General features: G+C 54.0%; 1 protein-coding gene across 1 annotated transcript; it reads right to left on the bottom strand.

Annotated features, from left to right (window-relative positions):
- Positions 1–5,293: 5,293 nt before the first annotated feature.
- CDC25A (cell division cycle 25A) lies at positions 5,294–19,678 on the bottom strand. The gene is made up of 16 exons (XM_065629221.1): positions 19,492–19,678; positions 17,107–17,192; positions 15,252–15,306; positions 14,562–14,597; positions 14,382–14,418; positions 13,891–13,992; positions 13,033–13,140; positions 12,050–12,169; positions 11,326–11,400; positions 10,521–10,673; positions 10,110–10,202; positions 9,661–9,723; positions 9,454–9,552; positions 8,596–8,726; positions 8,124–8,235; positions 5,294–6,614 (listed from the first exon to the last, which is right to left on the bottom strand). Exons 1-16 carry the CDS (start codon positions 19,641–19,643, stop codon positions 6,474–6,476), a joined length of 1,563 nt encoding a protein of 520 aa, XP_065485293.1. The 5' UTR covers positions 19,644–19,678; the 3' UTR covers positions 5,294–6,473.
- Between the last annotated feature and the right edge of the window lie 1,738 nt (positions 19,679–21,416).

Here is a 21,416-nt window from a genome sequence, read left to right as displayed (position 1 = left end):
TGTCCCCCCGCAGCCCCTTCCAGGTGGCAGCAGTGTCATCCGTGTCCCACGCTCGCAGCTCCACGGCTTCCCAGGGACGATCACGCCTCGGCAGCAGGAGGAGGAGGAGGGATCGCTGCTCCCGACTCAACAGGCTCACAAGCATTTTGGCAAACCCGCCTGCCAGTGGGTTTCTTGGCGGTGACATCCCAGTGGGGACGGGTCCTGCCAGGGTGGGGTGAGGGGACAGGGATGCTCCTGCTCATGGCGAGGGTGGACGGGGCCCTTTTGGGCAGGGGACTCCCCATGTGCTGCTGATGCACAGGCACTGGGTGACATCCCTGTCCCAAGGGACACTCGGTGCCCGGCTGCTGCCACCACTGGACTGAGCCAGTGGCCCCGGCCAGTTCAGTCTGTCCCTGTGTGACTTGCAGGGTCTGTTCCCACAGTGGGTTGAAGAACGGGGACACACTGGCCCCGCATGAGCAGGGATGGCCACGGGCCACAGGCACGTGTGAGCCACGGCCGGGCCCTCCGTCAGCCGGGACGTTGTACCCACGTGGCCACAGGGTCCCCCCTCGCATGCCGTGACAGCAGGGGGTGTCTGCCTGTCCCTGGGCTCTGGGTGACACTGGCCGTGTCTCATCTTCACGTGCTCAAAGAGACCGAATCGCACTGGAGCAAAGTGCGGGGTGGCAGCATGGGGCCCAGCCCAGCACCCGCCTGCTGCCCAGCTGGGGAATCACAGCACCGTTTGGGTTGGAAAAGCCCCTCAAGATCATCAAGTCCAACCATAACCCACCCCAGCACTGCCCCATGTCCTGAGAACCTCATGTCCGTCTGTCCAACCCCTCCAGGGATGGTGACTCCAGCACTGCCCTGGGCAGCCTGTTCCAATGCCCCACAGCCCTTTGGGGAAGAAATTGTTCCCCAGATCCAACCTCAACCTCCCCTGGCGCAACTTGAGGCCGTTTCTTTGTGTCCCTGTCTCCCCTCAGCTCCTGTTCTCCAGCTGAACCCCCAGCTCCCTCACCGCTCCCATCACACTTGTGCTCCAGCCCCTCACCAGCTCCGTTCCCCTCTCTCAACTCGCTCCAGCACCTTTCTTGGCGTCCCATCTTGGTGTCCCATCTCGGCCGTGGCATCGACCGAGCGCAGCAGCACCGGCAGAGCGCGGCCGCCGCTGCGTGCAGCAAACTCAGGACACGGGGCAGCGCTGGGGCTGTGGACCCAGAGCCGTGGGGGCCGCGCGGAGCCCGGTGCCGCGGTGCCGAGCCAGCCTGGCCGCCCACACGCCGTCCCCATCGCACGGGACGTGGCCGCGCCGCGGCCGCTGCCGGGCCAAGCGCTGGCGCCCGCACCCGCGGTTTTCTCCAGTACGTCTGACGCTCGGCGCGACAGCAGGAGATTCACTTCGTTTCCAGCTCTGCCGGGATTTGGTGACCTCTGACAAGGACCTTCCACCCCGGCAGCCCCGCTCCTCGCTGCGGCGCAGGGACGGGACCAGCCCCGCTCCCCGGCACTGGGGAAACGCGAGCGCTGCTGCAGAGCTGGGACTGTCCCCTTTGTCCCCTTGCCCTCCGCGGTGACACTGCCCAGCCCCAGTTAAAGGAAACTCAGATGTCAGCCTGGCCACGTCCTGGTGCCAGCGTTTCCAGGAACGACACGGCGCTGCGGCCCGCGCCACGGCGCTGCAGGGGACAGCTGCGTCACGCTTGTCGCTAAAGCCTCGCCAGGACGAGAGGAGGACGGTTTTCTCCACAAAGCAGCTTCTGCCCAGCAAAGCCGCAGGAATCTCCTTCCAAAAGCGCTGCCTGCAGCGCGGCACGGCCGAGATCTTCAACACACGTGACCCTTTCCGTGGCTTCTCCCCACCAAAGCGCACGTTTTGGGGAGCCCGTGCTCGCCCTGGCACACGCCCAGCCTCGCTGCCCGCAGACGGGCAGGACGGGCTGGGTTTATCAGCGGATTTGGCTGATGTTTGAACCCCGGCACCTCAGCCCGAGCCGGTTGTGCTCGCAGAGCATCGGACTTTGTCCTTTCCCTGCGGGGCACGGTCAGAGCTGCCACACGCTGCCACACGCCACCACATGATGCCACACGCCGCCACATGATGCCACACACTGTCACACGCTGCCACATGCTGTACCATGCTGTCACACGATGTCACATGCCACCACACGCTGCCACACGCCACCACATGATGCCACACGCCGCCACATGCTGTCACACGCCGCCACACGATGCCACACGCTGTCACACGCTGCCACATGCTGTACCATGCTGTCACACGATGTCACATGCCACCACACGCTGCCACATGACGCCACATGATGCCACATGCTGTCACACGCCACCACACGCCGTCACACACCACCACATGCTGTCACACACTGCCACACGCTGTCACACGCTGTCACGCACCACCACACGCTGCCACACGCTGCCACATGCTGTCACACAATGTCACATGCTGTCACACGCTGTCACACACCACCACACGCTGCCACATGCCGTCACACGCCGCCACACGCTGTCACACACTGTCACATGCCATCACATGCTGTCACACGCTGCCACACGATGTCACATGCTGTCACACGCTGTCACATGCTGTCACATGCTGTCACACGCTGTCACATGCTGTCACATGCCACCACACGCTGCCACACAATGTCACACACCGTCACACGCTGTCACACGCCACCACACGCTGTCACACGCTGTCACACACCACCACACGCTGTCACATGCTGTCACACGCTGCCACACGCTGCCACACGCCGCCACGCCCAGGTAACCCCTCCTGGCCTGGCGGAGCCTCAGGTGGGGGCAGCTCCTCCTGGCAAGTACAATAACTGCAGCAGACGGCGCGGCCGGGCCCCACCGCAGCTGGCGCCGGCGCCCAACGGGCTCCCGGAGGAAGGACCACAGCACAGCCCTGCCGGGCGAGGAGCGTCCTGAGGGCAGAAAGGCCAACGCGCGAGGTTGGTTTGAAAAGACGCAGAAGGATTTCACAGCCGGGCCCTTGGCAGTTTGTCTTTCTGTCAGCCACAAAATTGTGAGGTAACAAAAGAGCACAAATGTCCTTTCAGGCCACTAAGGTAGCGCGATATGAAAGAAAACCCAAAGCTTTGCAGCATTCGGGAGCTGATGAAGCTGATGAAGCTCTAAGCTGATTTCAGCATCAGCTTTAAGGCCAACAGATGGAGGGAAGGGAAAAACCCCACCCAGTTCTCTGCGTGAGCCCCGGGGGAGTTGAGGTCCCGTTGCCGGATCTCAAGCGAAGGTGTTGTGCTGAGCCCGTGGGTGGGCACCGGCTGCCGTCCGCGCGCGCTCTGTGCACCGCAGAGCACCGGCACCCACACGGGGCCGCGGCAGCGCCGGCGCCACGGCGGAACCGCAGCCTCGCAAACCCAGACGGTGCCGCCCCGGGACTCCCGCGTCCGGGCTGACCGCAGACCCAAGCCCCCGTCAGCGGGGAAATAGGCGGGACTGGGGTTAAGCTGAGCTTTCCCAGCTCTGCCCACCCCTGCCGGGGTCCTGGGCCCCCGCACGCGGCCGGGAACGGTTCCCACCAGCCGCCTTTGCCAGCTCTGGATACACAAATAACACACAGCTCTGCCGGCTGGGCCAGAGAACCGTCCTTCCTCCGCTGCTCCAGCTCTGGGGATCACGGGAGGGCAGGGCGCTGCTGTTCGCCATTCAGAGTTATCCCAGAAGCAGCGAGCAAAGAACGCGAGGCAGGAAAAACAGCGATTGCCAACGGGGTTTGTTTTCAAGCCACGGCGTGAGATGCTGAGCAGGTCCCAGCACCTTCTGCTGCCAGATGAGGGGAGGTGGACAAAGCATTTCCATTTGAAACACGAGTTGGGTCCTCCAGAGATTGATATTGGGCCCAACAGCATTTATCGTCTTCATAAGCAACCTGGACGCTGGGATCAGGTGAACCCTGATGAAGTTCTGGCTCATGGGATCAAGTGTCTCCGATGAATTTTGCCAACAACACGAAGCTGGGTGGGGACGTGGACCCTTGGGAAGGCAGAGCCACCCTGCAGTGACCTGGAGAGGCTGGAAGAGCTGGGCTGGCACGGCCCGTATGAAGTTCACCAAGGCCAAGTGCAAGGTCTCGCACCTGGAAACACCAGCCCGGGCGCAGCAGCGGCCGGGACGTGCCAGCCCTGGGCGGTGCAGGGAGAGCAGACGCCGAGGGCAGAGCTCACCCCGCAAACAGGGCGCGGAGGCGGCTGCAGAGCAGCTGGACATCCCCTGGGACAAGGAGCCCCGTGGAAAAGCCGAGGGGCAGCGGGTACAAGTTACTGCTGGGGAGATTCTGGTGGGGTATGAGGGAAACGTTTCATGTGGAGGGCGACCAGGCATTGGGATAACCTCCCAGGGCAGGGGCGGGTTCCCCAGCATTGGGTGCTGTAAGATTCAGCTGGACAGGGCTGGGCCAGCTTGTCTAGACCGGGCTTGTGCCAGGAAAGGTTGGACCAGGTGGTCCTTGAGGTCCCTTAAACCTGGGATTTGATGGCTCTGTGCTCTCTCAGCCTGCAGATGCCTGGTACAGGTGTGGGCTAACACGGTTCAGGATCCAAACCTCTTCTCCTTCGCACCCCTGTGCCTCTCGCTGACCCCAGAGCGAGGTGGCGCAGAAAGCCGGGGCGGCACCTCCATCCTGGAGGTCACGGGCACCTCCAGCCCCCGGAGCCCACAGCGCGGGGCCACGAGAGCCGCAACACCCACAGCAGCTTCGGGGTCCCGAACACCAGACTCAGGAGAACGAGCCGGTTAAGGGGCAGCTGCAGGAAGCGCGACCGCAAGCCCCAGACCGCGCTGGTGGTTTTGCTCCAGAAAAGAGCATCGTGACCCCGGCAGCAGCTTCCAGCTGCTTTTTCCCCGAACACAGCCGGCGAGTTCAACTCTGACACAGAGCAGACGTCGTTTAGGAAGTTGTACCGAGACATCTCACCTCGCAGTTGTACCACTAAACTGGTTATTTGCTACTAAAGCTTGGCAGTTTAGGGAGACCGCGGTGCAGCCCGTGCCCCATGCTGCCGCCCAGGAGCTCAAACCTTTGGGGTGAGATGCAGGAGATTGGGTAAATCACCATTTCTGATTTAGCATTTCATCATCTGCCCATTTAGGGTGTGCAGCTGTGAGGGAAACTAGCAAAATAGGGTTTATTTTTTTTTTTTAAAGAGAAGCAGTTCAGAGTTTATCCTTCCAGTTCGCAAGACGATTTACAGCAGGTTTTAAGAAACAGTTAAAAAAAAAAAAAAATCAAGTTAAAATTCCACATAAGGCACCTCTATTTCTGTATTTTTTTGACACAGCTACAACCAGCTTGGGGGGAACAAGTTGGCAGTGCATGGGGGATTTCTGACCAACCCAGAGCCCCGGAACGCGGCCGCTCTGGGGGCTCCGGGTTCCCCCGAGGCCGGGAGGGCAGGAGGAGCCGCCGTCCCCACTTGCTGCGCGTTTACACGACATTGCGCATCGGCAGCAAAGCAGTTCCAGGACAGGCACGGTCATGCTGCGGAACTGCCTGTTCCTCTTTAGGGTACAGGGTACACCGCCGCCGGGGAAGTTCTTCTTCCTTCCAGAATTAACTTTATTTCCTTATTTTTCCTGGCAGAAGGTCCAGGACAGCCTCCCAGGGTCACGGCCGCGGTTCCCCACGGCCCAGCTCTGGACACGTTTCACGATCACAATACACAGCGTTGGAAGGGGCAGCTGAGAAACCTGGGACCAGCTTTGCCACCTGGTTCAAGGTAACCTGAATTTCCCTCAGGCCCCAGAAGTTCTCCCCACTTTGAAACACCAAATCCTCTAGAACTAAAGCAGCAGGTAAATTCAAATTACTACAAAATAAAGCAATCTAGTTTAAGTAAATGAGGCGAACGTGGGATCTACATACAATAAGCAGTTTCCCCTCAGACCGTCCTCGTCAAGAGGCTTCTCACAACACAAGAGCTCAGCGAGGTGGGAACCTCCAGCTGTAACCAACCGTTTCCTATTTTACTTCACCCCTTAAGCTACTACAACACAGAACCAAAGCTGCAGCTGAAAAAAAAAAAAAACAAAACTAAACCTCCCACCCCCTCCAGCAGGCTGCCCTTTAGCAAGAACAAAGTCTCAGTACAATCCAGATGATTCAACTGCAGCGGCGTTAGCTTCGTTTGACTGTATTTAAATAAAATAAAGCGTTTTTAAAAAAAACAACAGGCACTAAAACATGCTCCCTGCTCACACCACGCACCAGCCAAGCCCCCTGCGGATGGCACACGGCAGCGTCCCCCCCTCCCCGGGCGGTTTGTGGATGTGACAGGGACGAGAAGCCGTTTCCACGAAGCAGCGTGAGGAGATCGTTCCCAAGAGCCGCCTCCAGCGGGACGCGGGTGCTGGGTGTCCCCGCTGCCCCCAGCGCCACCGGACGAGGAGGGAACCCCGAGCGGGACCCACAGACAGTCCTCGCTTGCCCGGCTCAGCCCTCAGAGCTTCTTGAGGCGACTGTACAGTTCCCGTTTGCTCTTCTCGCCGGCCCAGGTCCGGCTTTTGGTGCGGAACCGTTTCAAGTCTTCCTTGAAGTCCTCGTGGTGCATGGGGCGGTAGCTCTGGGGCTCGCAGAAGCTCTGGGGAAACAGAAGCTGGTTTCAGTTTGGTGTGTCGCGGGAGCCGCGATCTCCTTGAGAGTCACCAGTGGAGCCCGGAGGAGCCATTTAAACAACCACCCAAATAAACAGACCCAGAGCCCCTGCCCTGGGCAGGACTTTCAGAGAATCACAGAACCATTTCGTTGGAAAAGCCTCTCAAGATCATGGAGTCCAACCATAACCCAGCCCTGGCACTGCCCCATGTCCTGAGAACCTCATGTCCGTCTGTCCAACCCCTCCAGGGATGGTGACTCCAGCACTGCCCTGGGCAGCCGGTTCCAATGCCCCACAGCCCTTTCCGGGGAGAAATGAGCCGCTGCTGCACAAACCCCAGCAATATTCAGAATACAGCAACTCCAGAAGCGGTGGCTGGAACCTGAAGGACTTTCAGCCCTCAGCTCTCACTCCGAATTTTCCGGCAGCCATTGACACACAAGCTCAGTCAGTCTATCCGGCATCCACCACGAACCGCGCAGATTTGAGGAATATTTGCACCTGGGGCCTGGCACAAATGGCACAAAACACAGCAGAGCGGCGAGGCGGCCGTGGGCTGGTCCGTGCTGCCATCGGCTGGTCCGTGCTGCCACCTTGAGGCCCCCGGTCCTGCCACCTCGGGAGGGGACCAGAGACAAAACCCGGGTGTCCTCTGCCACAGGGGAGCCAAAAACCATCCACACCAACACCGGGATTCCCCCAGAGCCGGCCCAACGCCAGGAGACACAGCACAGCCCCTGGAAACCACAGACAGCCCCACCCTGCCACCAAGTATCTCATACCTGGCTGAAAACGCACCAAATCACAGAACAGGAGGGTCAGCAAAGAGAAAATGTGAAGTGCGGGGCTGGAGAGGGACTAAAGTGACAGTTGGGGCACAGACTGGATGGGGGGAGAGCAGGAGGGAGAAGCAGCTGGAGAGTGAGATCTCGGCCACCAAAATGCCAACACAGCAGAAACCAAGTGACACGAGACACACGATGCTGGGAAGAGAGCTGGGGGCATTTCTGAGTTTCCTTTTCTGAATTGGAGGCTGAAAACTCAAAGCTCGAGTTTTTCAATGTTGCTGTTACATTTTAGTACGGTGTAAGACTTCAGGTTTGCAGTTGTTACATGGCAATTACTGCCCAGCCTCTCTGCCCGCCCAGTCCTCACGGGCCGAGCTGTCCTGAATCCCCCTTCAAATGACATTCTGAACTTGTTATAAAAGGGCAGAAACCAGTTTTATATTTTTTACTCCTGAGACAAGTGGAAAAACCTTCCAGCTGCAGCAGCAAGAGAGCTCAGACGCAGGGAACAGGCTCGGAGGAGCGAAGGCGACCTCGCCGCCCGATGTTACTGCCCTCAGTACGGGACAGCACCGAGAAACAGCAGGAAAAGCCACCCCAGGAAAACCACCCCGCTCCAAAGAGATCGAATGTGAATACATCAGTGTTATTTATCTGTTGTTTCCTCTCCAAGTGCAAGAGGAGAGCTTAAGAGACCATGACTTACGCGGCACCGGGAGAAGAAGTCCTTGTAGCCGCCCTTCAGCACGTAGAGCTCGGGGTAGTGCAGGTTGGGGTACTCGTTACCCAGCCGGTCCCGCTCCCGCACAAACCGGCACCTGCGGCAGGAAATGAGCCCGCGGTAAATCTCACATCCAACAACAACAAAAACAAACAGCGCTGACCCAAAACTCCCCGTTCCGGGCTTACAGAACCAGGCTCTGCCCATCGGGGACGTGCTGATGACCGCGCTGGCTGCGAAGCCGCAGCCGACTGATTTTCCTTCCCTTTCCATCTCTAGGCATTCCAGCCAAATTCACTCACGTCATAGTTTGTGTCACATCCTTGCCAGAGGTGACAACCAACATCTACTCACGATAAATTGCATAACAAGGGGCACAGTAACCGGTGCCACCCCAAAAGCTTCGCTCCCAACCAGCACAGCAAGTTCCTCCTGAGGGCAGGACACGGTAACTCACATGCGAGGGCCCCGCTCAGAGGAAAACTCGCAGTGGAATACGATGATCACGCGTTTGTTCTCCGAGGGCTGGATGGGTTTCTTGAGCAGGAACTCCTCCACGTCCTCCTCCATGTGCAGGTTCACCGCACCCTGTGACGGCAGAACCCACACAGTGAGCGGAGCATAACGAACCCATCCACCCTCTCCAGCCACCGGGAACAGGACCTCAAACCCCAGCAGAACATCACGGACAGTCCAACGCCCACTCTGGGCAGCCTGGACCCGTTTCGGGTGCCCATTTCAAGAGCCAGAGGTTGTGGCTCATTGGATTTCCCTTCCCGTCTCATTGCATTTGCGAGGGCCGGCCAGCTGGCTCAAGCAGCAAACTTCAAAATCAATTCTGTTTGGCAAAGTGGTTTGTTCTTTAAAGTCTGTGGTTTAAATTAACATTAATATTTTAATTTTAGCTTCCCTAGATATGAGGATGCTGGACAGCATGTCTTACAGTCTCCTCTGGAACCATCTCCCTGCTTGCCACACAGGCCAACCCTCTGCTGAAGGGAAGTGGAACATTCCCTCCTTTGAGGAAGAATCACAGAATCATTTGGGCTGGAAAAGCCCCTTGAGATCATCAAGTCCAAGCGTTCCCCCAGCCCTGGCACTGCCCCATGTCCTGAGAACCTCATCTCCATCTGTCCAGCCCCTCCAGGGATGGTGACTCCACCACTGCCTGTTCCAATCCCAGTGGGACTCTTGATTGTCTCATCCGTGTCACATCCCCACAGCCTCGGACACTCGCTAGCAAAGAGCAGCCCCACAAGTGACCCCAGTTTGCACCTCCAGACAACTCTACGTGGCTCTTACGGGGTCAACACACCTTGATGTGTCCTCCCTCATACTCGTACGGGTATCTACAGTCAATGATCACACATTCCTTAATGAAGCTCGCAAACTTCCCAGTCAGCACAGACACAATCTGAAAAAAACAGAGAGTGTGGTTGTTTGAGATATTTTTGTGTTGGGTTTTGTCTAATTGCCCCCTCCCTCAGTAAAGAATTTTTCTTACTGTCCCTGGGACACATACCATTTCCGAGTCGATATATTTTAAATCTTGATGTTTCCCATCGACAGTGTGGAATAAATAACCCTAGAAAACAGACAGCATTTAACTGAGAAAATCCCACGTGTGAGTGTCCAGCTGTTAATTTCGTAACAGCTACTTTATCGACAAGAATCTCTTCAGCAAAACTCAAGAGTTAAAACTAAGAATTCCAAAATTCAAGGACAGAATTTCATTTTTTGCTCCTATTCTGAAGTAATTTTGTAGATCTTTTCGAATAAGCACAAGTGACTCGCGTTGTGCCTCACCTCGAAAAGGACCCTTCTCACCGACAGCCTTTCCAAATAATTTGAACAGGGAGTGTTTGTTAAAGGAGGAAAGTGCTTTGCTTGGGCTGGTTTGAGACATGTCTACAAAGAGAGGCCATTGAAACACTTGAATTAACACTTGGCCAGTTAAATCACTTGAGTTACCTTTGAGAAGTCCCCAATCAGGTCTCTCTGGTCACTGTCCAAAATGCTTTCAATCTCTGCAGTGGAGGATTGCATCTTCACCATTTTCAAACTCTGGAGGAACAGAGGTTGGAGATCAGTGCTGAGCGCTAACAGCAGGGAGATCCTTCTCCCAAAACATAACAGAAAACTCCAGAATTCACTCTGAATCCCTGATCTACAACCCCTCAGCTTCCCCTTTGGATTAAGGCAAAACTCAGGCTCAAGACCACGCAACTCCCGCACCAGCAACCCCATCCACTACACACGGAAAACGCAGTTTTCCTGGGTCAGCAATTCACCTCAAAAAGCTCCCCCTCATTAACTAGACACCTATATTAGATCCTTTCCTAATTAACTCTCCATCACACCATCATGGGCCAAGGCACCGACCGTGGAATCCTCAGCGGGCACCCCGGGCAGGCTTTTCCTCTTCTTGCTCTTCCCCGGCGAATCCTCCTCCTGCGACCTCTCCATCCTTTTCTGGGTGGTTCTTCCGACGGCGCTTGGCAGAGAAGAAGAGCCGAACAGCCGGCAGCGTTTGGCCTGCGAGGAAGGAGAGACGTTAAGAGTTGTCCAGCAAAGATTTGGATTAGAAACTAAGCAAACCTCAGACCATTTTGCCTTGCAGAAGATGCTGCCGCTGCACAGCAAGAGCAGGATGTCGGGGGTCACCCAAACCCAGGACCTGCATTTCCAGTCACACTCGATTCTTGCTGCACGGACTAAGCAACACCAAGTGCTGCCAGAGTGTTTTATACTAATTAGCAGACAATCTATCAGCAGATTATGGAGCTTTTTGCTGGACTCTCAACTCCCTTAGCAGTCTATTGTCAGAAGATTGAGCTACAGGCATCCCACGTGAGTCTGTGGGACACATATTCAAGATACATCAACAAGTATCTGATAAGGGAAGTCACGATCTTCTTGCATTTATGAGGTGATTTTGTAAAAAGAAAGTTAATACCTTTATATATATATATGTATATATATGCACACACTGAGTGTTGTTCCACCCTGACGAAGTTTTCCAGGTAAACAGATACCAGAACACAGAAGGGGGTTTGTGCCGGATGTTGTTTTGTTGCTGGTTTTAGGGATACGGGATCAGAGACAGCGAGGTCGCTTGTCCCGCAGGGAAAACGGCTGCAGAACACAGTCCCCGTCTCTGCTCTGTTGTGCTTGCCAGAACACTCACCCGATTGTCCGTTTTCCTCATGACCAGCGGTGCGGTCCAGAGGCTCGACATGTCAGATGGCACCTCCTCGTCATTCTGAGGAAAAAAAATAAAGTTCATTCTCATGTATTTCAGCATGGGCAGGGACTGTAAATACAGCTGGGGCAAACACTCCAGTTGAATTCAGCTCCCAGAACAGGTTTAGGAATTTAACTGAGTTACTAGTCCAGTTCTCAATGAAATAATGGAACCAAGTCGAGACACGTTGGAGAAGGTAAGTTCTATCAACTCATTGATTGATTGACAATGATGTTCCTCCAAAGCTTTAAGCATTTCAAATTCAGTTAGAAACAGTCTTCTATTTAAGTGGCTCCACAGCAAATATCACCTGTAGCTCTTTCAGCAAGTTTCTAAAGAAAAATGCCAACTGTCCAAGTAATTCTCTCTAGTAACGCAGCTCCTATCTGCCAACGGGAACAGCAGCGACCCTTAAGCTGCTGTTCGCAGCCTGAGTAAATCCCGGTGTCTGCGCTAGGAAAGAGCATGCGTACAATAGAGACGCGGAAATGCGGGAGTTGAGAAAGACTGTGAGAATTCATCTGCTCGGATTCCCCGCTTTTTGCAGCTTGATTTACCACCCTGCCTTCTGCTGGCACACACCTGCGCCACAGACACATCGTCAGCAGACTCTCAACGTTAGACAGAGCTGATTTTGGAAAGTTTATCATATTTCCTTTGTACGTACCTTCAAATCTTGCTCGTCTAACAGCTCCAGGAACCCATCGTCATCTTCGCTCTCAGAGGAAGGCAGAGAGGACTGCGGCAGGAAGGCTGGCCGGGAGTTCTCCTGTTCCCCCAGGGGAGACTGCGACGAGACAGTTAATTTTAAAAAGAGTTAATTTTAACAACACTTCTCTTTCCCGCGGGACACTGTCACCTCAGAGGCGATGCCGTGCCGCTCACCGCGCTGCGGAAAACACGGCGCTTGTCCCAACGCCTCCAATACACCAACGAGCAAACCCCACTTTCCAGCACTTCTCCTGGACCCCTCCAGCAGCAGAGCCTCATTAGCCTCACTAAGCAATAACCCTCTTCTCTGGAAGAGCCACCCAGCCAAGGTGCAAAGGAGAGATATGGGTGGTGACAACAGGAATGTGAATAAACAAACTCCACAGTTGATAAGCACAAGATGAAGGACTGACAGATTCAAGGAGCGGAGACAAGACTTATTTCCCCCAGCTCTGTTTGTGAGCATCATGTTCTTTCAGCTGCTTTTTCTAAGCAACAGAATATGAACAAGGTAATATTTTCTTCCTGTGTGTCATATCTGGACACAAGATTCAGTTGCCTCTACACAGTTGGCTCCATTGTTCCTAACGGATCTGCCTCAATATAAATATCTACTTTATTGACAGTGAAAACAATTACAAACTAAATTCCTCTATTCCACAGGGACATCCACGCTGCCTTGGCTTACTGCAGCACCTCAGCTCTGCCGTGACTCATCTTGCACAGAAAAATCCACGTTTCCATCTTCTGGCCACCTCGTGAGCCAAACATGAGGAGCTTCCTCATCTGGCAGACAGGCCAGTTTTCCTCTTTGGCTCGTGAACAGTGGTGATTAACGAGTCTTGTTTTAGAATCATGATGCAATTTTTTTTGCTCCCACGCAGCAGGTATGCAGAGGATGAGGTGAGAATTAGTTGCAAAGAAGAGGGTTGGACTTACCGTGGGAGCTGGAGATGAATTCTGCCTTGGCCTAGGAGCACCTTTGTCACGGACATGCACTGAACTGCGAGAAGCTGGCTTGGTTGGCTTCTTAAACTCAAATGATTCCTGAATTCAAAAGGAGCAAAGTGATTCATTTTGCCAAAACTACAAACAGCATAAGCTGCTAGGACCATTTTATCCCTTTAGGTTTTTTAAAACTACCTGATGTTTTGGATTTAAGTTCTCTGCTGCCAACAGGAATAGCCTGAATCAAATGTTCTCAAATTAAATATGCTATAATAGTGATTCATTTAACATCATCAAGCTTTTATCCTCTTGTTATCACCTACAGGCTGAGGGCTTTTCTATTTCTTTTGTCAGTCAACTTCTCGGCAGAATAAATCAGTTTTAAAGGCAGCCAAGCCTGCTGACACCTGCTCTTGTGCAGAGCCCCGTCGCCGTCCTACCAATGGCATTTCCAGCAGCAAAACCTCTCAGACCAAGTTGGCAAAAGGGAGTTTGTGCTGCAAGGAACCAGGGCTCCCCATGGCAGCAGTGGGAAGAGACGAGGTGATTTATCTCAAGAGCTTTCTGAAGACACCCCTCGCAGCTCCCTAAAGCTGGCGCTGAGAACACAACTCCCCTTACCGCAGCCTGAAAGGACTCAGGTGCAGCAGCACAAAGGCAGAGCAGCACAGTCTTCTGGATTTTTATTAACCTATAATCAGTTTGCAGTTGCTATAATTGGTGCTGTTGCACCTCACTGCCAAGATAATCCAGGCAAAATGTTATAGTGTCCGAAGGACGGCCCGGCAGAGGGTAAAGACGCCTTTTCCACCCGCTGGAGGGGTGGGCACTGCGCGGAGCGACACTCACGTTCTCCTTGTTTTCCTCTTGTTCCAAGAGCTGAAAAGCGTCCCCATCCAGCGAGTCGGAATGGTTCCTCTTCAGAGCGGGGCTGGATCCCAGGAGGCTTTGCTATGGCGAGCAGAGAAAAGCGCCAGTTCAGGATTGTGCAATACGGTATTCGTACAACATTTTAAGCAAGAAAGGGGTTAATAAAGACTGTAAGGCCTCTGACTACACATTGGTGCAAATTATGTGCAGGAGTCTTTAACGCTGACGCTTCAGTACAGGTACCAAAACGCTTCTGCCACATTAGCAACAAAGCCACGTCACAGCAATTTCACCCCAACGTGAATGAGATTTCAAGTTTACAACCTGTAATTTTGACAGTTTTCATTAGGTAGCACAGCAGCTGTTCTCGAAGCCAGAAAATTAACGAGTTATGGAATGTATCCAAGTAAAAACACTTAACACGCTAAATCCTTTAACGTTTATACAATGCAAACACCACCTCCACTTACTGGCAGTGAATGGATCCTTCTGAAAGGCATTCGCATGCTACAATGAAAAAGAACCAAGATTTATTTCAACAGTTTGTTTTAGAAGACAGTAACATGAGTAAAAGTCACTTTGTTTTCCCCCCAGTAAAACTCTGTAAGCTACAGTCGCTGACAGAGAAGTTAAAACAGAATTATACTCACTTCAGTCTGCTGGATTCAAGAATTGCTTTCTCAAACCTAAAAGCAAGCGAGATGCCCCCCAGTTAGCACCAAAGGGTAATACATTAAAAATCAACCTTGTATTAAGTCATGGAGTGCTATGCTAAGCAGAAGCCAAGATTCTTCTTGATGACACTTAGCCCTTCTCCCTCTCTCTTCACCAATTCTCTCCAGCATTGTTTAGGCCAGAAGGTGGGTTGAAGGAAGAAAAGCTCAGTAAATCAGAGACCGAGGGCATCTGTCCCCCGGCCCTGGGGACAGAAGATGAGAAGAAAAATAATCTAATTGAGAGTGGCAAATTCAGAGCTCAGAGCAACCACTTGCCATCAGTTAAGGCATCCACAAGCATAAATTATAATTTAAGCGTTAAGTGAAAACTACAACTTACATGCAAGCGGGTGCAGCCTCAGGCTGGTGAGGCGCCAGTGTCGTGCTCAACGTCTGGTTACAACACGTTAACTCAGACCCAGCGCTCATTAAGCGCTCTGGGACACAAACGAGACAGAGCCTCGTGTCTCAGGCTGCAGAGCACACACTTTTAGGAGAGGTTTGGGAGACAAGAGCCTGATGCACGCACACCGGACAAGGAAAAGCCACATCAAGCTGCTCGTGAGCTCATGTTAGTGCTGCAACACAAAACGCCCAGGTCAGGCTTAGAATATAGTTACGTACGTTTCCTCCATGATATCATTCGAGGCCACGGGATCGGGCGAATCCAAAGCACAACCTGGAGAGGAGAGACGGCGTTTTCTACCAAGCAGTAACCAGGAAATGCGAAGTATCGGACGCTGGTACAGATTTCCTCAAAGACCCTGAGCTCAGACAGGGAACTAACGCAGAAAGTCCCGTCTGCAGCCTCACCTCAGTGTAGAGGGAAATAACAGCCACAGGTACTCCATACCGTTGGGTTTGGCCATAGATAATCCAGTGTTAGTGCTTGGGGGCAATAGGAGTAATTAAAAAAGCAGCCCTAGCCCTGCATACGTCATCTAGAACGAAGCGCTGCCACAGAACATGGAATACCCCAGGCTTATTTATTCTCTCATACACACACCTTAACAAACAACTCAGTCCTTTAGGGCTTTTAAAGCCGTGTTTTTAGTTACACCTCTTCATGGGAAGAAATTTTGGGCTTGTTCCCAAAAAAGGTAGTCAAAAGGCCCTTCTTAATGTGTGCTAGTGACTGGAAATAACAGCAAGCGCTTCATAAGCGCAAACCATGCAAAACATCCCAGCTACAGAGCATTTAAGCACAGTCAGATGCGAAGGTGACTTAAACACGGCTTCCCGAGGGGTTTGTATCGTGGCGCGTCCCCAAGCCCCGTGACGGGCCAGCAGCTTCCAGAGACCCGCTGCACCATCTCAACAGGACTTGCTGCTGCTTCAGGGACTGCGAGCTAAACAAACTACAAAGAATTAATTTGACTGATGTGAGGGTAGCGGTCTCAGCAGAGCAGAAACCTTAATCCCAAGTGGTTTGGAAGCTCTGAAGATCTGCTTTGGAGACAGGAAAAAAGGAAAAAAGCCAAGAAATGGAGATTTAGCAAGCTCAGTTACTGTATCCTGCTCTGTTGTTTGCGAGGTATGTTTTATGGGTAATAGCTTATTTCGTTTGCACTGATAAAACATCTCATCTGAAAAAAAAAAAAAATAGGCACCAGGACTAAAAGATACAGCTTCTCAGGTTTCAGGTAAATAAGCAGCTCGTGTTAACAAAAAACCACAAAAAAACCCACCCAAACCACAAGATAAAGCCCGCTCAAGAGCCTGGATCTGAGCGGGTTAGCACAGGTTGGGGTTACGGAGAGAAACCACACGCTGACAACTCGCTGTCAAAGCCGTCACCCTCCACAGGGCAGAAACACAAACTGGGGCCATCGGGAGCTGAACGCAGATACACGGCGGACCCCAACCGTGAGGAATCGACCATTGTCTCCCAGTTCTTCAGCCCACGGCCCCAACACATCTAGAGCCGTCATCCGCAGCCGGCTCTGCCGCAGGGAGGGCGATGCACCCCGATAAGGTGCTGCCCCTCCGGATGGAGCAGAACATCAGGGCAATCAGAAAACAGCAGTGATAAACACCCTGCTGGAGCCCAGAGCACGACAGGGCAGCAGCCACGGCCTCACAGCCAGAGGAAAAAGCCGTCTCTGCCACGGAGGAAAAAAGAAAAAAGCCGTCTCTGCCACGGAGGAAAAAAGAAAAAAGCCGTCTCTGCCACAGACGGGGGCAGAACCAGTTTTTCCTCCCTGTTACCTCAACTGCCAACATATCTCAGGACAATTGAAGCAAAAAAAACCCGACCACCCCACCCATCACCCAAACCACTACCCGACCAGCAGAAGCTCGCCAAGCGATGGTTTGCCCGCCTGCTTTCCAGAGCATGAGGGTGAGAAGCGGCTGCAGGGATCACGGGTGGGAAACGTTGGTTCTCTGCCCAGCCTGGAAGCTGCTTGCAGGGGAAGCAATGTAAAGATATGATGCTTTTCCTTCCTCACTCGCTATTTATTAACTGAGAAAGCCATACCTGAGTCTGTGGATTCCGATGACACTGTTCTTTGTAAACCATTCGTATTCTTGTTTTCCGGGTCTTGCTCGGCGTTTTCACGCTGACTGTAAAGGAAATCAGGTGTTCGGTTTAAAAGCTTGTTGAAGTGAGAAATACAATATAGGAGTGCGCGGATGTAAACGTATGGCACATGGAATCGTAACTTGAAATCTTTAAAAGCAGCCAAGCGCAAGGATTGCAGCTTGGCCGCCCTGCGGACTGCGCTCCCCTGTGCTCTGTACACAGACACCACCACACTTACAAATACCCTCCGATCTTACACCGACAGGGACTTCACCTTGATTTGTTTTGTTTTAAGCCTGTACATGCACTGCTGATAATATTAGAAGTTAGATTTCCAAAAGAGACACAGGGAGAGTGTCATTTCAGACATTAATTCTCCTGGTTGCCTTTCTGGTCACCTCACAAACTACCAGGCTTTTCTCCATGACACACCAACTGCGAGGGGTTTTTGGAAATGACAGTTTAGAGCCTGTTCTGAGCTTCTGCTTTCACAAATGAACATCCTAATACAACAAAACGACAGACCCCGCAATAGAACTTTAGGACTGAAAACCATTTAAATGTGCAATAGGTTATTTGTGCCTGGAAGCCCATTAGCACCTCCCAAACAGTTCTATTATCCTTCCGGGACCACAACCCTTTTGGCATTCACCCATTTAGTAATTGTTTTGCATAGAAAAATTACCAAACTTCCAACTCATTTTTATAAGTAGTTAGCACTTGAGTTTCATATTTTCAACTAAACAAGTTCTTTTCTGCTCATGTAACCATCAGAGCAGGTAAATTGTTCTGTAGGTGAAGGGCTGGAGGGATCCGGAGCAGCCCCGGCCCCGACGTGACGCGTGTGCGAATACAAACGTCTCCAGAGCACAGGGAACAGCCAGGTTCTCCTGAGCCACATCACACACACGCTGCTCTGTATAGAGATATGCAAATCATACGTAGCCTTACTCTACATTACCTTCCATAAGGGAAAAGCTACTTAGCTGTGGCTCCGGCATCGCGTGGGTTAATTAAAAAAAATTGCGCCAGGGCACGAGGGAGGGCTACAAATGCCACAAACAGAAAAATGGACACGGAGGGGACTAGTGTGAGTTGTTTACAGGAATTTCAGGAATCTGAAGGAGGGAAGGATCATAAAGAAAGCAAGTGATTACAGAAATTAGGGTGATATCATGAGCAAACAAAGGACGAATACCAGGAGGGCCATGAGGACCAGCGCGAAACAGGGGCCATGCACGGGACAAACTGTAGAAGTTACTGTGGGAGTAACACGATGAAGGAATTAGGGACTAGTAACAGCAAAGCTGGACCGAGCAGCCGCACAGTTATGAGGAGAGAGGAGCGGCAGAGCCCAAGATTGCGGCATTTTCCATCTGTGAAATGGTAACGAGGGGTGTGCAGGAACTGGGTGTGCACGGAGAGCAAGAAGGAGCTGAGATGATGTGGCAGATGTGAGACGGACAGGAGGAAGGATGGACACAAAGGTACCAGCGTTAATTTGGGGGAGAGGGGAAAGCACCCAGTGCTGGGTGCCCAGGGGAACACGGGGGCACACGGAGGGACGGGGAAGGCGGCCCAGGAAACACCACCACATGTGGGCAGGGGCTCAGTGGGGCAGGGGTGGCCCAGATTTGGGGCTCCTTAGGGAGAAAAGGGGATATTTAGGGGGTGGAGGGAGGGGGGGGGCGGTCTGCAGGGCAGGAGGCAGGAAAGGAGGGGGGGTTAAAGGAATTGTGGAGGCGTCGGTTTGCAAGATGGGGGGTGCAGGGAGAATCAGCTCCTGGAGGCCTCGCTTATTTTGGGGGGGGGGGAGGGTGAGGATAAGAGACCCCCGAGGCCTCAGTTTGAACGGGGTGGGCGGTTGGGAGAAGAGAATGGGGCTGAGCCCCTCAAGGCCTCACTGCTGGGGGAGAGGGGGGTGAAGAGAACGGACCCCCGGGGATCCTCCATGGGGGCCGGGGGGGAGGAGACGAGACCCGCGAGGCCTCCGGTTGGTTTTTGGGGGCGGGGGGAGATGAGGTGGCTTCTGAAAGCAGGGAGGGGGTACAAGGACCCCTTGAGGCCTCGGGGAGAGGAACAGGGGAAAAGTTCCTCAATGTAGGAAAGGATTTGTGGGGGGTTTTTTAATTAAATGGGGAGAGAAGAGCTGCCCCAGACCTCCGGGCCCGCAGGGGGAGAAAAGGCCCTTGAGGCCTCGCATGGCGGGGGGTGGGGGGGGTCCCCTCGGTCTCACTTCGGCTCCGGGAGGAAAAAAAAAGGGAAAATAGGCCCTTGAGGCCTCGCTGTGGTAGAGATCCTCAGTCTGGGGAGGGGGAAGGTGCCCGCGCTTTGACTGACCCGCGTCCCAGCTGCTCCATGGTGAGGCGGAGGTCGGAAACCGGCGAGAGGTCGGCGGGGAAGAGAGACTTGACCACGGCGGGCGAAGCGGGAGAAGCCGGGGAGAGAAGCAGGAGGCGGCGGCGGCGAGAACCGCCCGGTGCGGGATCCATGGAGCCGCGCTCGGCCCGCTGCCGCCCGCCTGTCAGCGCGACCCGCACTGCTTTGACCCCCGCCGCTACCCGTCGCCCGCTCCAAAGCTGGCGCCAAACTTCCCCCCCACCAATCACAACGCGGCCCTGCGCGACGTTTGAAGGGGGCGGGTGTTTTTTCTCAAATCTCCCCACCCACCGCGCTCGTTTTGGCCAGTAGGAACGGCGGCGGGCGCCTCGCCCCGCCTCCAACCGCTGCTTGACGTCGCTCCTGTCCAATAGAGAAGCCAGCCAATAGGGAGCCTCCAGTAGCCTGAGCGGCAAAGGGGAGACTACAATTCCCAGCATGCAACGCGAAGGCGGGCAACTAATGAACCGCCTCGCTGTCTTCCGCGTTGCATGCTGGGAAGTGTAGTCCCCGCGCTGTGCCCTTCGCCGCCACATCCCTTCGGCAGTGCCTCCCCCGCTCCCAGCCTGAGGGGAGGGCGCTGAAAACGGGAAAGATGAGGGGGAAAAGTGCACTAACTCAGTAGGGAACTGGACCCCCGTGAACCAAGGACCCCTTCTCGAATAATTGTTCCTCAAACGAGGTCTTTGTGAGAGCAATAAACAAGCGGCATCACCGGGGAAGCGGCGGCCGCTCTCGTGAGGGGTGAGGTGAGCGGCGCTGTGGAAATAAGAGGCCAGCGTGTGTGTCCCCAGCGTGGAGACTGGGTTTGTGGAGCGATGGCACTGGTGTGGCTGGGAGAAGAGCGATGTGAACGCGCAGCGCACTCCTGCAGAAAGCAGGAGCCGCCGGGCCGCCCCCAAGCACCTCTGCAGACTTTCTCTACCTGCAAGAGACTGATATTTATCCAGGCGCTGCTATTTGCCTTAAAAATGGACACAGGCCCAGCCTTGCAGAGGACTCATTGCCCCTTCTTGCCTTTTCCCCTCCCTGAACGTTTGCCTTTCCAGTGACAATTTTTAACAGCTTTACCTGAGCAGTTACCACCACCATTAGCAGCTCTGAGGCTCCAGCCTGAGTTCCCGGGTGCCATAGAATCCCAGAATGTCAGGGATTGGAAGGGACCTTGAAAGCTCATCCAGCCCAGTCCCCCCGCTGGAGCAGGAACACCCAGATGAGGTTACACAGGAAGGTGTCCAGGCGGGTTGGAATGTCTGCAGAGAAGGAGACTCCACAACCTCCCTGGGCAGCCTGGGCCAGGCTCTGGCACCCTCACCGGGAACAAGTTTCTTCTCATATTTAAGTGGAACCTCCTGTGTTCCAGTTTGTACCCATTGCCCCTTGTCCTATCACTGGTTGCCATCCAGAAGAGCCTGGCTCCATTCTCCTGACACTCCCCCTTTCCATATTGATCCCCATGAATGAGGTCACCCCTCAGTCTCCTCCAGCTCCAGAGCCCCAGCTCCTCAGCCTTTCCTCACACGGGAGATGCTCCACTCCCTGCAGCATCTTCGTGGCTGTGCTGCACTCTCTCCAGCAGTTCCCTGTCCTGCTGGAACTGAGGGGCCCAGAACTGGACACAATATTCCAGATGTGGTCTCACCAGGGCAGAGTAGAGGCGCAGGAGAACCTCTCTGACCTACTGACCACCCCCTTCTAATTCCCCCCAGGTACCATTGGCCTTCCTGGCCACAAGGGCCCAGTGCTGGCTCATGGTCATCCCCCAGGGTGGCTGCATCCCCATGCTGCCCACAGCACAGGGCACTGAGCCACCCAGCGCTGCCAAAGACTGGCATAGGCAACCTGAACATCATCCCTGCTATTTGTGTGTCCTGAGCACCCACATG

Source organism: Caloenas nicobarica, chromosome 2, assembly GCF_036013445.1.
Source record: "Caloenas nicobarica isolate bCalNic1 chromosome 2, bCalNic1.hap1, whole genome shotgun sequence".
Classification (NCBI taxonomy): Eukaryota; Metazoa; Chordata; class Aves; order Columbiformes; family Columbidae; genus Caloenas; species Caloenas nicobarica.
The sequence above is the reverse complement of the archived record's forward strand: the minus strand, read 5'-3'. Positions and strand labels throughout refer to the sequence as shown.

What these genes read in the sequence shown, in the direction of transcription:
- CDC25A (XM_065629221.1), bottom strand. Translation starts at nt 19,643, where the DNA reads ATGGATCCCGCACCGGGCGGTTCTCGCCGCCGCCGCCTCCTGCTTCTC. An exon ending in ATCGGAATCCACAGACTCAG is followed by an intron (nt 15,307 to 17,106) that starts GTATGGCTTTCT and finishes TCTCCTCTCCAG; the next exon opens with GTTGTGCTTTGGATTCGCCC. An exon ending in TGCCCGCTGAGGATTCCACG is followed by an intron (nt 10,203 to 10,520) that starts GTCGGTGCCTTG and finishes CTGTTCCTCCAG; the next exon opens with AGTTTGAAAATGGTGAAGAT.